General features: G+C 62.9%; 1 protein-coding gene across 1 annotated transcript; it reads left to right on the top strand.

The window, feature by feature from the left end:
• Nucleotides 1-2,504: 2,504 nt before the first annotated feature.
• DBNL (drebrin like) lies at nt 2,505-16,619 on the top strand. Its single transcript, XM_086767961.1, has 14 exons — nt 2,505-2,627; nt 3,267-3,322; nt 5,830-5,942; nt 6,453-6,527; nt 6,982-7,128; nt 8,338-8,415; nt 9,005-9,156; nt 10,275-10,329; nt 10,875-10,949; nt 11,077-11,179; nt 12,339-12,482; nt 13,891-13,997; nt 14,772-14,865; nt 15,460-16,619. Exons 1-14 carry the CDS (start codon nt 2,545-2,547, stop codon nt 15,597-15,599), a joined length of 1,422 nt encoding a protein of 473 aa, XP_086624087.1. The 5' UTR covers nt 2,505-2,544; the 3' UTR covers nt 15,600-16,619.
• The last annotated feature ends 209 nt before the right edge of the window (nt 16,620-16,828 follow it).

Genomic DNA, 16,828 nt, shown 5'->3' with positions numbered 1-16,828 from the left:
TGGGGGGGGATGGAGTGGGTGGGGGGGGGGGGAGGAGCCCGGCTGCAAACCGACACCGCGGGGCCGGGCAGGGCCCTCGCACCGCCCCGCCACCGGCCCGGCCCCCCGAGACCCCCCCCCCGCACTGCCCCGCGGGGCGGCAAATGGCGGCGTGTTCCGCCCACGGCCGGGGGGGCGGCATCCCGTGGGGGTCCCGTCCCATCGGGGGGCTCCCTACCACGTCTGGGGATCCCCCTGTCCCATCTGGGTCCCCCCTCATCCCGTCCAAGGTCCCCCCATCCCATCCCGGGACGCCCCATCCCATTTGGGTGCCCCCACCCCACCCACGTTCCCCCCATCCCACCCGGGGCCCCCATCCCGTCTAGGTCCCCCCAGTTCACGTCCCCCCCCCCATCCCATTCTGGTTCCCCTAACCTGTCTGGGATCCCCCCATTTCTTCCAGGGTCCCTCTACCCCACCCCGGGTGCCCCATCTGAGGTTCCTCCATCCCACCCAGGACACCCTTCTCCCACCTGGGTGCCCCCATCCCACCCAGGACACCCCTCTCCCACCTGGGTGCCCCCATCCTGCTGAGGTTGTCCCAAACCCGCCTGTTGCGGTTGTTCTTCCGGACGTTCTCCCACCCGGGAGATAAATAACGCGTGGTGCGAGGAGGGGGGTGGTTCCTGGCGTGGGACGCTGGAGGGTGACCGTCCCACGCCCCCCGGCGACCTCCAGCTTTGCAGGAACTCCGGTCAAGACAGGGGAGCCAGCAGCGCCGCGGTTTTGGGCCGTTTCCCGACGTTTTCTGCAACGTCCCGTGAACGCAAGCAAGCCTCTGCGGTGGGTCTGGAGGTCACTGTGAGGTGGAGGGGATGGTGGTGGGCCGGGGGGTCCGTGAGGTGGAGGGGATGGTGGTGGGACGGGGGGTCCGTGAGGTGGAGGGGATGGTGGTGGGCCGGGGGGTCCGTGAGGTGGAGGGGATGGTGGTGGGACAGGGGGGTCCGTGAGGTGGAGGGGATGGTGGTGGGACAGGGGGGTCCGTGAGGTGGAGGGGATGGTGGTGGGCCAGGGGGTCCGTGAGGTGGAGGGGATGGTGGTGGGCCAGGGGGTCCGTGAGGCGGAGGGGATGGTGGTGGGACAGGGGGTCCGTGAGGTGGAGGGGATGGTGGTGGGACAGGGGGTCCGTGAGGTGGAGGGGATGGTGGTGGGACGGGGGGTCCGTGGGGCGGAGGGGATGGTGGTGGGACGGGGGGTCCGTGAGGTGGAGGGGATGGTGGTGGGACGGGGGGTCCGTGAGGTGGAGGGGATGGTGGTGGGCCGGGGGGTCCGTGAGGTGGAGGGGATGGTGGTGGGCCGGGGGGTCCGTGAGGTGGAGGGGATGGTGGTGGGACAGGGGGGTCCGTGAGGTGGAGGGGATGGTGGTGGGACAGGGGGGTCCGTGAGGTGGAGGGGATGGTGGTGGGCCAGGGGGTCCGTGAGGTGGAGGGGATGGTGGTGGGCCAGGGGGTCCGTGAGGCGGAGGGGATGGTGGTGGGACAGGGGGTCCGTGAGGTGGAGGGGATGGTGGTGGGACGGGGGGTCCGTGAGGCGGAGGGGATGGTGGTGGGACAGGGGGTCCGTGAGGTGGAGGGGATGGTGGTGGGACAGGGGGTCCGTGAGGTGGAGGGGATGGTGGTGGGACGGGGGGTCCGTGGGGCGGAGGGGATGGTGGTGGGACGGGGGGTCCGTGAGGTGGAGGGGATGGTGGTGGGATGGGGGGTCCGTGAGGTGGAGGGGATGGTGGTGGGACAGGGGGTCCGTGAGGTGGAGGGGATGGTGGTGGGATGGGGGGTCCGTGAGGCCGAGGGGATGGTGGTGGGATGGGAGGAGGACGTGGAGGGGACGCTGCGGCGGGTGGAATGGTTGGAAATGGGTCTGGGCAGTGAGGTGCCGCGCCTGGCGGGGGGCGTGGGGGTACGATGGGACCCTCGGCTGCCCCGTTCCCCACCTCCCAGCCCCCAGACTCCCTGTTCTGGTGGCTGAGGTCACAGTGGGGGGACTCGGATGCCCCCACTGCCTCCCCCCCTCCCCAGCCCAAAGCGCGAAGCCCTGAGGTGGCGAATCCCGGCTGTCGCCGTGCCCGGAGCCCCCCCCCCCGCTCCCCACCTCGGGAAACGCGGGAAACCCGCGCAAACCCCGATTTTTCTCGACGTGGGGGCGCGGGGGCGTGGCGTGGGGGGCGCGGGGGCGTGGCTCGGCGCTCAAAGGGGCGGGGCCATTCAGGGGCGTGGAGTGTCGGTCAGGGGGCGGGGCTTGAACATGTGGGGGCGTGGCCAGTCGGGGTCGGGGCGGGGCTTGATTGGGGCAGGGTTAATGCGCGGGGGCGTGGCTTGGCCTAGGGGGGCGGAGCAGCGTTTCGGGGGCGGGGCTCTGCGCCGCACGGAGGGGGGCGTGGCCACAGGCGGGGGCGGGGCGCCCCGATGCGGTTCCGGGGCGGGGCGGGCGGTGAGGCGGGGCGGTACCGGTAGCCCCGGCGGGGCGGGCCCGGGGCGGCGGCGGCGGGGGGTTGGTGCGGTCGCTGCCATGGCGCTGAACCTCAGCAAGAACGGGCGGGCGCTGCAAGAGGCCTACGGGCGGGTGGTGGCGGCGGGGAGCCCCACGGACTGGTGAGGGGCGGGGGGGGGGCTGAGGGGAGTTTTGGGGGGATGTGGGGCGTGCGGGGGGATCGGGATGTCTGGGGGGAGATCGGAGGGGGTGGGGTGGGGGGGGTAGAAGCGCAACTGGGCTGTGGGGGGGCTGGGATGGGGTTGGGGGGAAGATTTGGGGCTGGATTGGTGTCTGGGGGGGGGATGCGCGGTGGGAAGGGTCGATCGGAGGGTGTGGGGGTGTCCGAGGGGGGGATGCGGGGTGTGGGGGGGCTGGAGCGGAGGTGTGGGGGTAGGGGAAGCAGAGGGGGCGGGGGCGGGATCTGCAGAGATCGGGGGGCGTGGGGGCGTCTGGGGGTGGGCGTGGGGGTTACGGGGGAGATCAGGGAGTGGGGGGCGTCTGGGGGTGGGCGTGGGGGGTACGGGGGAGATCAGGGAGTGGGGGGCATCTGGGGGTGTAGAGGGGGATCAGGAAGCAGCTGGGGTGTGGGGCAGGAGGCCCCGTGGAGCAGCAGGGGTGCGTGACGCCCTGGCTGGGTACTGTGGGCACGGGGGAGGTTTTGGGGTGCGCTGCAGAGCACCCGGAGGAGGTGCTGACGGGTTCGGGGCGAGCGTTTCTCACCGGGCTGGATAAAAACTTGGCTTCTGGCTTTATTTTAGGGCTCTGTTCACCTACGAAGGCAACAGCAACGACCTCCGAGTGGCCGGCTCCGGAGGTGAGCGCGTGAGGGACCGTCCCTGTCCCCTCCCGTACTTCCCCGGGCGCCGCTGGCCGGCGCTGGGGTTGCTCGCAGGGCTCGGCTCACGAGGTCTGGCCGGTTTTTGTCGCGCGGTGCTTCTGGTAGCATCCAGCCTCTCCCTGGAACAGCTCCAGCCCTGGGAAACAGTGCTTGCTCCCTCGCCCCGCAGTAAAGGGTGATTTTATTTATTTATTTTTTTTTTTAATCCCTGAGCCCGTTCTCAGCCCTCGGCACTCAGCGAGGGGTGGCCTCAGTGACGGGGCGAGGGTGAGAGCGCACGACTGGGAGCACTGGGGCGTATGGTTCAGTTTCTGAGTGAGGAAAACAGAGAAGAAGCTCGGTGGCGTGGGAGAGGCGTGGCTCTGCCTTCTTCCCTTTCGTTTTCCCCTTTTCGGAAGGATCCAAAGTTCAGGTCCTCGTACCTCTTTGCGGTCCTGAAGTTATTTTAGATTCCGCCGGCCGCGGTGCATGATGAAGGAAGGACCGCCAAACGCCGCAAAGCTGGCTGTCTCAGGCTGGCCGTTCCGCCTTGCTGCTGCTGCAGCGCCTCTCGTTTCTTTGGTTTCCTGCTTCGTGAGACTTGCAAAGGTTTTTTTTCATCTGGCTGCCGAGTCCCACACAAAAATGCTTCTTGATGCAAAGCTGGTAGAAAGCAACGCATCTAGGCAGGTTTCTCCGCTCTCTCCATTTGCATCCTCCAGCGCCCGGCCGTCTTCCCTCGCCGGCTGCCTCTCTCGTTTGCAAGTGTTTCTTGGCGAGCTCCTCGGCGCCCACGGTCAGGTGAGACATTGCTGAGCGGCTTTGCAGGGGCCGGCGAAGCTCAGGTCGCGAGAGGTTTGGCGCCGGGGCCCTCTCGTTCGGAGGAGGGCTGCGGGGAGCCCCGGTGAGGCTGCAGAGGATGTGACTGCCTGCACCGGATCTGCGCTGGCGAGCGGCTGCGGGGCGCTGCTGGCGGGGCTGAGCCGCAGGTTTTGTTGAAGAGTTAGGGCTGGATGGAAGAGAGATCTGAATTTAGGGCTCGCACGGGTGTTCGCTCGCTGCTTGGGGAGTTTTGTGTGGAAATTAAAAGCCCTGGGTGGTTTTTATGCTGGACCTGGCTTAGGCGCAGTGTAAGTCTGCCGCTCCCTGCTACTGGCACCCCGACGTCTCCGCAAAGCTCTGCTCCTGCCAGCGCGTCCCTTTGTGTCTTTCCGTGCCCTCCGCCACGTTAAACATTGACCCGGCAAACGCGCTTAAACATTAACCTGGCAAACACGCGACGCTGGGCCCTTCCGGTGCCCGGTGAGGGCTCCCGTCAGCCGACTGGCTTCAGACTCCCAGCCCGAAACTTTTCTGCCGGGCTTGGAAACCGCCGTGCCGAATTTAGAGCCAAAGCGTAAATATTTAATAGCGGGGAAGAAAACGATCTCGGGTCCTGCTGCAGTGCAGAGCAAACAGCCTCGGCTGCCGGCATTTGACGGTAAGCAGTAGCTCATTTGCTGCTCTTCGGGGGTCAGACAGACCAAAGTAGGAGGAATCGTGGTCGGTGGGAATTTTTTTGAAATGAGAGCACATGTTTTCGCGTTTTTCCTCCTTTTCTGGTAGTTTTTTGGCATACGCTTCTCGCAGGAGCGATGCTGCGGCTCGTGGGGCAACGTAGCGCTTTCCATTCCTTGCCTGTCTTGCACAACCCCTCTGCTGAGCCTTGATTGATTTATTTTTTTTTCCCCTCTGTGCAGCAGTGGGCTCTCCTTCACCCCCGAGCTCGTAGCTGAGAGCAGCCCCTGCAAAGGCCAGCCCGGGTGGGGGGTCTCGTGGGTTTGACACTAGCGAGCAGAGCGTGAGGGCAGGAGTTTCCTCCTGCGGTTGGCAAGTGTGACATTACCCTGCGCCAGCTTCTCGGTTTCTTCTCCACTTCCCATTCAAGGAAGCGGGGCTCGTCTCAGCCACCGCTGGGCTTTGCGGGTGGGGCGGGAACGGGGCGCAGCCGCTTCCTTCGCCGCTTCTCCGGACCTTTCCGATCTCCCGTCGAGATGTTTGCCGGCAGCGAGAGGCGCTCGCTGGAGACCTCGCAGCGCGGTTTCGTGTGGGAACCTGTGCTCTGGTCCACACCTCTGATTATTCCGAGGCACGTGAGCATCTCCTTTCTCTTCTCTGTCGTCACTTGGCTTGCGTTACGGACCCGAGGTCTTTCCGTACGTGGGGTTGCGCTGGTCTCAGCGAAGGTCTGAGGAAGAGAAACTCTGGCGGCAAAGGCTGCTAGGGAGGGGGGTGTGGGTGAGAGCGGGCCGAGGCTCCGCTCCTGCGCAGATGAGGAGGTATTGGGAGGACGAGGGCAAACGCGAGGGGTCTGAGATGCTCTCAGTGTAGGACAACTCCAAATCTAAGGAATAATCTCCAGGAAATAAGCAGCCAGGAGGCTGCAACCTCTGCCAGCTCGGCCGTTCCTGCCATGTGTATGTGATTTGCCTGTCTCACGCCCTCTCCTTTCTCTCCCGGGACAGATGGCGGCCTGGAAGAGATGGTGGAAGAGCTCAACAGTGGGAAGGTGATGTACGCCTTCTGCAGGGTGAAGGATCCCAACTCCGGCCTGCCCAAATACGTCCTCATCAACTGGGTGAGTGGGCACCTCGGTGGAAACAAACGCCTGTTTCTCTCTGGGATTCGATTCTCTCTGGGATTGTAGTTGCCGAACGCTCGATTGTAGTTGCCAGTGCGTTGAATCCCCTCCGCCGAGCTGCGACACGCAGGCCGTACCGTGCCCACCGCCGCGAGTGCGTAGGCCAAACCCCGCGGACACAAGCGAACGCAGGCCGGGAGGATTCACTTCCCCGTTGTCGCTGCCACGAAGCTGCTCAGAACCCAGCTGAGATGGGTTGGGTGAAGCGCATGAGGATCAGCAGGAGCCCGGAGCCCTCGCGGTGTAGCCCTTGGCCCCAGGCGGGAGGCTGGCTGTCTCCTCTGAGCGGTGCCTGCTGCAGAGCGCGGTCTTTCTCCGCGCCGTGAGCCCTGGCGAAGCCCTTGCCGTGGCCAGCGTGGATGGTTTGCAGGCTTAGGTCAAGGTGTTGTTATAAAAACGACCTCCGGCGGGACTCAGCCGGTAAAGCTGGATGGTTTCTCCTTGCAGACTGGCGAAGGCGTGAACGATGTGAGGAAAGGAGCCTGCGCCAACCACGTCAGCACCGTAGCGAGCTTCCTGAAGGTCTGGTCCTCTCTTCGTTGCGTCCACCCTGGTCAGTGGGCCCCGTGCTCGGGAGCCTGCGCCCCACCTGGCTCACGCTGCTCTTCGGGGTGGCGCAGAGGCCGGACCGTGGAGTGGCGGGGTGGCTTCCCAGCCTCTCCTGGCCATGTTCCTGCGGCATGGGGTAGTCCAGACGCGTGTTTCTGGGGCTGATTGGCAACACAAAGCTCTCGCAGTCGAAAACGGCTCTGGAGACCGCAGAGGAGGCAAAACAAACCTCTCTTTCTCTCACAAGCGTTTGCTTTCCCAGCACTGTGTTATCTTAGAGTGGCGGGGGACCTCCCTTTGGCACCTGAGCCCTTTTCCTTCCCTTGGGAGCTCTGAGGGTGTAGACGGGATCTATCGGAGCGGCGTGGTGGGTTCAGTGGCTTCTAGAGTCACCCGCTCACTCCTGCACTGGCTTTTCCTTGCTCAGGGGGCTCACGTCACCATCAACGCTCGCGCAGAGGAGGACGTGGAGCCTGAACTCATCATGGAGAAGGTTGCCAAGGCCTCTGGGGCCAACTACAACTTCCACAAGGAGAGCAGCAAGTTCCAGGACTCGGGCCCTCAAGCTCCCGTGGTGAGTTTGCTCCGTGGGGGCTTTCTGGTGCCTCTGGGCTCACGGTTGGGCAGGAGCAGAGTCCGGGGCAACCGTCACCCTGCAAAGGAAGGGCCTCCTCGTGCTTAGATGTGGCTGAGGAAGCACCGATGATTTTGCCCAAGGCCGATTCCTCTCGCTGGCTCGTGGAGTGAATCAGGACAAGAGCACGGGGTGATGGCAGAGCTGAGACGTCCTTGCAGCAAGCAGAAAGCCTAAACTCTCCTCTCCATAGACCCAACCATTTTTTTAAGCAGGGCTGATTTCCCCCAGCTCTGCTCAGGTTTTCAGAGACACAGAAGCTCCAGCTTTTCAGATTTGCGGAGCATCTGCGAGGCCTGGGGCTTCTCCGAGGCTATGGTGTAGCTGAGGACAGGGAACAGGACGTGTTGGTGCAGCAGGGTTTGACCTGCTTGCACACAAAAACTGAGGCTTCCCCTACTGCTGCGAAGTGTCGAGGCCAGAGATCTCAGCAGCTTCCTCTCTGCCTCCGTGGAAGCGTTCTGCAGGAAGGTTTTTTTTAACACACACAGCAAGCAAGTGAGGTTTCTCAGCTGTAGAAAGGAGAAGCTCAGCTGCACACGCTCTCCGACTCTGAGTCGCTTGCTCTTAATCTGAGATGTGGTGAGGATCAAACCTGAGCTGTGCGCCACCCTCGCGCTCCCCCGGCCCCGCTTTGGCGTGGCAGTGCCAGGTTCCCCTGCGTCCTGGTCAGTTTTTTGCTGGCTGCTCCAGCGTGGGCTCTGCAGTGCTTCAGCGACGTGATTTTTCGCCCGAGGCAAGGGGAAGACCAGGCTGGAAGTCCCCGGTTTTGGAACGTGCGCGCTGCTGGGCTGTGGCCAGCCCTTCTTTAGAAGTCTGGGGTGAAGCGTCAGGTTGTAGTAACTTTTACAAAGTCACAGACTGTGGTGAACGCAGCTGGTTTTGCTGTTATGCTCTGTCACAAAGTGTCTCTATTTTTCCTTCATAAAGCTAAAATACCTTCCCTTGACCCTTTCAGCCCACTGCTGGCCCTTGGCTGTGTGGGGCTGGGTGCCCTCTGCCAGGGGAAGGCAGAGAGGGTCCGGCCACTCCCATAGCTGCAGGAGAAAGCTGTCAGAGAGCCACGGGGACTCATTTCTGCAGAAGAACGCAAAAATTACGGTTGCTCAGTGCCTACTGCTCACACGTGCCGCCTTCTGCCTCCCCCAGGGCTCTGTCTACCAGAAGACGAATGCGATGTCCGAAATCAAGAGAGTCAATAAAGATAATTTCTGGGCCAAAGCTGAGGTGAGTGCTGCCGCTTCTCTTCAGCAGCCAGGCATGAGGAGGACAAGGCGTTCGGATTTAGCTGGAGACCTTTCTCTGCCTGCATCTTCCCTCTTAACCTGGGCTCTCCTGCCCAGAGTCAGGGATCCAGACGTCAAACAGCGCAGAGCTGGGCTGGCGGCAGAGATCCTGCTGCCTCAGGGTGCAAGGAGGAAATTGGTCTGGAGGAGCAAAATGTTTTTTATCTCATCTTAATTTGACTGAGGGCTGCTGGGGTGGGCACAGGGCTGGGCTGCGCCTGGCTCTCCGTGGCCAGCAAATTCGATTTGGCTGAGGGAACTGGTTTTTGACCTTTCCGAAGGCAGCTCTTCAAGGCTGGACAGCAAGCCAAGCCTGCTCTGGATTTGCCTCCCATTCCGGTCGCTTTACAGCGGTTTGGCAATAGCGCGTGAACCTTCAGGCTGCGGAAGCATTACGGGCACTGCGTGCCCTGGGAGCTGCCGGGAGATCCGCCGCGCTGGCTGGTGGCATAGCGTGGCGTGGAAAGAGCTGGGGGGTTTCTCAGACCTGGCAGGGTGAAACCCACGACTTGTTGCGTGTCTCCCGTTAGAAAGATGAAGAAAACCGCCGGCTGGAGGAGAAGAGGAGAGCGGAGGAGGAGCGGCAGCGGATAGAGAGAGAGCGTCGGGAGCGGGAACTGCAGGAGGCGGCGGGGCGAGAACAGAGATATAAAGCGAGATCCAACGAAATCGAAGCCCAGAAGTGAGTCCCTGCCACCGGCGAGTGTTTGTAACGATGCCTGGAGCCCGTCCTGCTCTCCGGGATCTCTCGGAGTCGCTCTCGGTGATGCTGCGTGCCCTTGTCGCCCTGTTCTGAGCTGCCGTCCCCACTCCAGCCCCTGCGCTGCCAGGGGAGGGTTGTTCCTCATGGAGCGGCAGATTGTGTCCGCGCATTCCTTGCTGCAATCGCTGCGATTCCAGGAAACCTCCTTCAAGGCAGCAGCTGCGGAGGGGATCTGCCTGTGGCTCAGCCCGGCCGCCCCGTGGCACGCTGCCCTTGGGCGCTGCGATCTGCAGGTCCCGTTCTCCTGGTCGGGGTTGTCCCTGTGCAACGCGAACGTTGGTCTGCTCCTGCGAATGAGCTGCGTTCGCCTCCGCTCACCTTCCCGCAGCAGTGGTGGAGGTTTGGCCTGGCTGACCTGTGAGCTTCTCTGGCTGAGTGTCCCCCGGCAAGCCCCTGGGTGGAGAGAGCGTCTTCTCTTTGGCCAATCCGCCGACAAGCTTGGCCGGCGTCATCCCTGGGGTCTCCCTGCCCGCGGACCCTGCCCCAGGACCAAGCCCTTCCCTTGCAGGGTGCTTCTGAAACACGTCACTGAAACCTGTGGCCGCTGTTCGCGGGCTGCCGGCAGTCTGGGCCGGCTGCTGGAGAGCTCTGAGCCTCGCAGAGAGGAGGGGGTGTGTGTGGGGACTGGCGTTGCGCTCTCTCTGCCGATTTCCTTCCTCTCCAAGCCCGCTGTGACCCCAGGGAGCCTTATTAGGTGGTGGAGCTCGCTTCCACGGGCAGCAGTGGGCACTGCCTTCCTGTTTTGAGCTCGGATGAGGAAGTCTGCCCGACGCCTCCGTGCCGGATGCTCTTGTCTGTGCTCCTGAAGGAAGAGATTTCCCTGTTTTGGTCCCTCTCTGGAGCAGCTCCTGCTGCTCTGCCCCTTTCCTTGCTGTTGCCTGTGGCTCCTCATCTGTCCCCAGGTGTGAGGGGGAACGTCCTTCCTCTGGTCTTCCCCATGTAGCTGCAGCACGGTGAGGTCCCAGAGCAGCCCCGTGCAGAGAAAACCGCTTGTCCTGCCTTGTTCGTTAACCATGATTTGTCGTTTGTCACCGCAGGAGACTCCAGCAGCAGCAGGAGGCAGAGAACAGGAACAAGGAGCAGCAGCAATGGGTGAGCTTCGGCGTTGTTCCCTGTGGCGAGCTTTCTTCACGCGTCCCCCGTGACGGAGGGGACGGGGCGCCGTGGTGCAGACCACGCTGCGCGCAGAGGCAGGAGGGTGATGGTGGAGTGCCCCGGGCGTCCCTGGGCGCTGTCATGGCGGGTGGGGAACGTGGAAGGACCCACAGACAGGCTCTGGCGGGACGGGAGCCACGGGCTGGTCCTCCAGGTCTCCTGCTCCATTCCCAATTTCCTTGGATCTTGCTTTTTATTTCTTCTCCTGACGGCCAGTTTGGCCGCAGCCTCTGGGAAAGCAGAGATTAAAACTTTCTGGAGAAGAGCCTGGGGACACTGGAGGAAACCAAGACAGCCCAGCAAACCTGAATCTCCCAAATGCAAGGGGTTTCCTCCCCATTCACCTTCCGTCGCCGTGTCTGTTCCTTGTTCCCATTTCTCTGGTTCTTGGGGCTGGACAAGGAGGGAGCAGGCTGGGTGGGGAACAGAGGGGCTGGCTTGGTGCCCGCCACGGCTGCAGCAGACCCCCTCTCGTGCTGCAGAAGGAGCAAGCCGAGGAGTACGAGGCCAGGCAGCGGAAGGGCTTCAAGAGAAGCGAGTCGGTGGAGAAAGCCCAGGTACTGCCGGGAGCCCCAGCACTTTGCTGAGGGGGCTGTGTCGGCTCAGCCCCCTGCCCCGTCCCGCTCCCCACCCCGAGGCCATAGCGCCCTGACCGTGGGCTTTGCACACCCTTCGCTTTCGCAGGAGGCTGCGTCGCTGATAGCGCAGAGGGCGGTGAACCCCCGGGACATCTTCAAGCAGAGGGAGAAGTCAGTGCCGGCGGACGCGGTGACGGCTTCCCAGCCAGGTACAGCGCGGGGTGCAGCGCTCGCGGCGGGTCGGGCAGCGTGAGCCGGTTCCCGTTCCACGCAGTGGGTAAATCTGTGTGTGGAGTGTGCCGGACACGGGGAGCACATGTTCGGGGTGGGGGTGTTACCCGTGAGGCCACGGTTCCCGCTGAGCGTGGCTAGCTCTCGTCACGCCCGCCGCTCTCTGCCGTAGACACGGCGATGTCTCACACCCAGCTGATGCGGCGTTTCTTGCAGTGTGCCTCTTGCTGCGTGCTGCGCCAGGTTTAACAGCCGAGACTGACGTTTTCCATGCTTTGACTTGACTCGTGAAGCTTAAACTTTATTTTTAAAATTAAAATTATACATATTAATGCCGAAAAGAGACCGCTGTCGCAATCTCTCCCGGTTGCCATACGTTCCACCTGACTTTTTGCGCTGGCTGAAGTAGGCAGGAGCGCGTGCCTTTAGGAGAGACCGGTGTGATCTATCAGATAGAGACCGGGAAGCTGTGAGAGCTAACGCTGAAAGTAGCTGAGGAAGTCGCCGAGAACATGTGGTATCCCTGGATGAATGTCTCCTCAGCTCAACCTCCTTCAAAGGAGCTTGAATTAGTTTGGAGTACGCGCTTTGCTTGTGCGATACGGGCACAGAGACTCTTTTGACGGTGGGCAAGCCGTTGGTGGGACAGGGAAAATTGAAGATCACGAGGGAGGCTGGTTGCTGAGGGTGAGAAATCCCTCAGGATTTCCCCAGTTTGTGTTCGTGTTTGATGGTTTTCAGCGGAGGAAAGACAGACAAATGCCCTGGCGCGGATAAAACCCACAGGCTGAGGGTGCGCTGGCAAGTCTGCGTGCTTATTCACTGCTGTGCTGGGGCAGGGCTTGCCTCTCAGCCTCCTGCGTCGCTTTTGCTGGCGTTCAGAGGCGTAGGCAAGGGAGAGAACAGCGCATAGTTACCTTCTGCCTGGGGAAGGCGCGCTGGCTTAGCGGGCTGGCAGCAACCCGTTTGAAACATGCCTCTCCCAGTCGCTGGTCTGTGAAATTCGGGTGCTCTGAAAATCTCCGTGGAGAGCCCAGAGAGCAGGACCTGGGTGGTGTCCTTCTCCCCAAAATGATATCTTTGCTGGAAGCCTTGATGCCTGCCTGGCTCCTGCAGCACATCTGGCTCCTTTTCCAGGCAAGCTTCGCAGCCCTTTCCTGCAGAAGGAGGTGAATTCCGTGCCGAGTCCTGCCTCTCCCGTCCCTCCTGCCCAGGATGCTCCTCCAGCCTCCTTCGCCCCCCACTCGACCTGGACGCCCCCGGCCTCTCCGGTACCCGCAGGTGCGTTGCTTGGCTCTTCGCCTAACCAGGACTTCTTCACCTCGCCTCTCCAAACAGGATCCCCAAAATCGGGCACCATGAGGCCGGGCACCGAGTTTCCGTTTCCCCGTGCCTCGGCAGGGAGCGAGCGGATCTTTAGGTCGGAAAGCCCCAGGTTTGTCCCCAGCCGGAGTGGACTGGGGACTGGGGAAGGAGGGGGGTCGTTGCTGCCTGGTGCAAAGGTCCCTTCGCTTCCTTCTCAACCTCAGCAGGAGGCTCGGCGGCCGAGGCGATGAGCGCATCGCCTTGTTGAAAGGCTGAAATTCGGCTGCGTGCACCCCCAGAGCCCCTCTCCAGACCTCCCGCTGCAGGGGCTTTGATGTTTGCGCTCAGACCTTTCAAAAACGCCTTCGAGACCCGGCAAAGGAGGCTTTCTGCCCCGCGCGGTGGTTTCCCTCGGGGCGGCGAAGCGCGGTGACGCGGCCAACGCTGACGGGTGGACGGGGCTGGGTTTTGCCATCCCAGTAAAGACCAGAGGATCGGCGGGGGTCGTCGGTGCAGGGCGCCCGTCTGCCTGGGCGTCGCGGCGAGGCTGGGGTGGCAAGGCAGGGACAGGGAGCCGGGCTGCGAAGAGCTTTTCCTGGGCGGTGAGACGCTCTGTCCCCTTTCGGGTGGCTCGGGTGGGAAGAGCGAAGTCTGGAGGAGGGCTGTCTGTACCTGGAGGGCGTCCCCGTGTGCCGTGGGTGGCACCGAGGCGTTGCCGCGTCCGTGACGGGCTGTGTGGCTCATCCCCAGCTCACCAGGCACTGCCCTGTCCCCAGGCTGCTCTGGAGCTTTGCTTCAGGAAAGTGGGATCTGGGAAACAACCTCCAGTCTGGCTTTTCCCAAACAAGCCAAAAGGCAGCCGGTTAAAAACCGAGCGACTGAGTTCAGCAAAACGCTTCAGCCAGATTTTCTTGGGTGGAGCAAAACCCGCAGTTGTTTCAGAGCTACTGCTTTCTGTCCCGTCCACCCCAGTGACCGGGGCGCAGGGCCGAGCTGGGGGCGCAGGACGAGCTCTGAGGGTCCCCAGGCCGCAGTCTCCACTAGATGCTGCTCTTGGCCAAGGTCTCTGCGCCAAAACCTTCCCCCCGCCAGATCCGGTGCTCGCCACGAGGAGCAGCTTGGAAATGGTTCATCTTCAGCAGGCTTAGTCCTTTCCCTGTTGGAATCCTGGATCTTTCCCTCATCCTTTTTCTCATTCCCTGAACCCCTGCTCGCCCCGCAGCTGGGTTCATCCTTGCTGGACCCATCCCCTCTGCAGGACAGGAGGCCGGGGGGTGTCCGGCTCATAGCAGAAGTTTGGTGGCACTTCAGGAGCTGGGTGAAGCAGAGGACGGGGAGGGGTTTTGCTGAGGCTGTGGTGGGAGACCACGTGTTTCTCCCGCAGGGCAAGACTCCGGGTACAATTCAAGCGTCCCGGCTTCCCAGGCGGAAGAAGCCAATCTGTATGAGGAGCCGCCGGACGCCTCGGCCGTCTATGAAGAGCCACCTCAGGTTGGTGTGTGGGGGAGGACCCCAGAGGGGAAAAAGGGCACCCAAGAGCTGGCCAGGACCCTCCTGGGAGAGAGCACGGCTTTGCCTCGTCTTTTGGGATGAGCCTGGAGCCCTTTTATGAGCGTCGCGTCTCGTGGGGTGCAAACCCTCCAGTGCTTGGGGAGATTTTAGCCTGGGCTAAAATCAACAGGGAACCGAGAAACCCCGGAGCCGGCGCGCGCTCGAGCCGCGCCCGTACGGTGAGGGGATGCTTTTGCGTCCCCTCCCAGTGCCGACGGCTGGGAGCTGCGGAGCCCCCTGCACCCGTCCCGCGCCCCGGGGCCTGGTCTCGCTGGCCCCGTCCCTGGAGCCCCGGGAGCAGGCGAGGGGAGAGCCTCTCATCAGCCTCTGTGCCAAAGCGCTTTCTCCTCCCTTCTCCCGCGTCTCTGCGCGTCCAAAACCATCCGAGCAATTTTATTCCGGGGGGGGGGGCGACACCTGGGACCTCCTGCCCGCCGTTCTCCGAGGCGTGAGGGGGCTGATCCAAATCTGTGGCTGTGGCACGATGTTGTACTCCTCCCTCCCGCCGTTTTCTCCTGCGATTCCTGGCATGCAACACCCCTGAGCCACCCGGCAAACCGCACGGGGCCGCAAGAAGCGGAGCGGGGCAACGTGCACCCCGCGGGCAGCGAGAACCCGGACCGCAGACCCTCGCTGCGGCCAACGACGCGCAAGCTGCCCGGCCCGGCGTCCTTCACGCCAGTAACTCCTTTTCTGTCTCTCTCCTTCCCGAAGGAACGCGTTGACGACTACTCCGTGGAGTACCAGCAGCCGCCGGACCTGGCAGGGAAGGGGCTGTGCGCGCGGGCGCTCTACGACTACCAGGCTGGTGAGAGCTGCCGAGCCCTGCCTTCCCTTCCGCGCCGGGGCCGGGTTTGCGGGGCCCCAGGCTGTTCCCAGAGAGCTGGGCTGGAGACGTCGCCCCTCGTGCTGGGTGATCGCACGTCAGGGTGCTAGATAAAGCATCTGCCGCCCAAACTGGAGCTGGAAGAGCAAGCGAAGGAAGCTGATGGCTTCTGGTTTTTGGTTTTTTTTGTCCCCTCATGCGTCTTTCTCCCTGTCTGCCCTCCCCTGCCTCGGAGCTCGTTATACCCAGATATTCCCATCTCGTAATTCCCCGGAGCCCCGGCCTTTCCCACGCAGCGGGGCTGAGCTGCCCTTGCCTGTTCCAGCCCTAAAAATGCCAATTTGCTGGAAAAAAGCGGCTGACTGAGGGTTTGGGCTCCAGCAGGACGCAGCCCCAGGGAAGCCGGCTGCGGCGCATGCTCCCCTCTTTGAACAAGGGGGGTCCCTGACAGGGTGGGGGCGTCCCCGGCACAGCGTCCCCGCGGGAAGGACGTCTGCGGCGGGCGAGGGGCTCCCCGCGTCTCCGGCCGCGGGGGTTGGTTTTGACCCCCCCTTCCCTCCCTCCGTCTCGTTCCAGCTGATGACACGGAGATCTCGTTTGACCCGGAGAACATCATCACCAACATCGAGATGATCGACGAGGGCTGGTGGCGCGGGTATGGGCCCGACGGCCACTTTGGCATGTTCCCCGCCAATTACGTGGAACTGATAGAGTAAGGGGGCTGGCGGGGGCCACAGGGACCGGGGCCGCTCCATCCTCCCGGGAGCGTGCGGCTCCTGCCCGATTCTTCCAAGCAATGCGTGGCTTTTATTTCTTCTCTCTTATTTTATTTTTTTTTTCTTCTCCAAGTGAAGTGCCATTGCCCTACTCCCTTGGCAGCAGGGCTGACCCAGGCGCTGCTCTCCTCCGCCCTGTCCCGTCCCCCATCGCTGGCCCTTGGTCGGGACGAAGGGTCCCACCCCATCCTGAGCCCCTGCCGTGCTGATCTCCCCTTCCTCCCTCCGGTTTGGAGCGCGAATTCTCTTTCAGGGCGGAAGGAAGGGACGACAGCTCCCTCACGGGGCATTTTCAGGGAACAAGTTGCCTCTCCCCACCCCTCCCCGTGCTCCCTCCGACCCTGTGGCCTCAGGACCAGCGCGGCCACGGTGGAGAAACCGCTTTCCCCATTTCGGTTTACTGACGAAGCTCTCGCTGGATCGTTTTGGTTTTTTATTTTTGGGTTTTTTTAGCATCTCGCGGGGTCTGACATCACCCAGAGAGCCGAAACCTGGCCCCGCGGTGTTGCCGCCACCCCTGAGGCTGCGCGACTGCCCCCGCGTTCTCCTCCTGCTCTCTCCACGGGAGGGGTTTGCTCTGCCTTCCCCTCTCCCCAGGATTTAAATCAGGTGTGAGCCAGCTCCCCTGCGGAGGAGATCTGGCCAGGCCAAAGCAGGTGGTTTGGGTTTATTTTTTAGCAAAACCTGTGAGCGTGGGATCCCCCCCCATCACCCCAAATTCACTGTGAACAAGGAAGAGCCCAGCCCCGCTGCCCCCTTCCCCACCTCGCTGAGTTCCTTGCCGTGGTGTTGCTTTAGAAGTAGAAGGATTTTGGGGATCCCGCCTCGCCCACCCCTCCTGCCAGCGCGGGGGGCTGCAGGGACTCCTCCGAGCCCGTTCCCCCAGGGTCCTTCCCCACCGCTCGCTCCTCCCGTGCTGTCCCTGTCCCTCCTGGCAATAAAAGGGCTTTTCTTTGGTGATGGGTGCCACAGGATCCGGCCGGGCCGTCCCGGGCAGGAGTTGGGGTGAAACACCGGTGTTTTGGCGCAGGGGTGGGCAGAGCTCGCGTATTCCCAACGTCAGCCACAAGCGCCAACGAGGAATCGGCTAATAGGGCAAAGCTGAGCCTGGGGATCACCGTGTGTTTTCACACCTGGTCATCGTCACCGAGCTCACGCTCCAGAGAGAG

This window comes from Chlamydotis macqueenii, chromosome 27 (assembly GCF_036417535.1).
Source record: "Chlamydotis macqueenii isolate bChlMac1 chromosome 27, bChlMac1.mat, whole genome shotgun sequence".
Taxonomy (NCBI): domain Eukaryota; kingdom Metazoa; phylum Chordata; class Aves; order Otidiformes; family Otididae; genus Chlamydotis; species Chlamydotis macqueenii.
The sequence above is the reverse complement of the archived record's forward strand: the minus strand, read 5'-3'. Positions and strand labels throughout refer to the sequence as shown.

Excerpts from the sequence above, each read along its gene's own strand:
- DBNL (XM_086767961.1), top strand. The coding sequence starts at position 2,545 with ATGGCGCTGAACCTCAGCAAGAACGGGCGGGCGCTGCAAGAGGCCTAC. Across the intron at positions 10,330-10,874 it reads ACAAGGAGCAGCAGCAATGG|AAGGAGCAAGCCGAGGAGTA; the intron begins GTGAGCTTCGGC and ends CTCGTGCTGCAG. Across the intron at positions 13,998-14,771 it reads TCTATGAAGAGCCACCTCAG|GAACGCGTTGACGACTACTC; the intron begins GTTGGTGTGTGG and ends TCCTTCCCGAAG.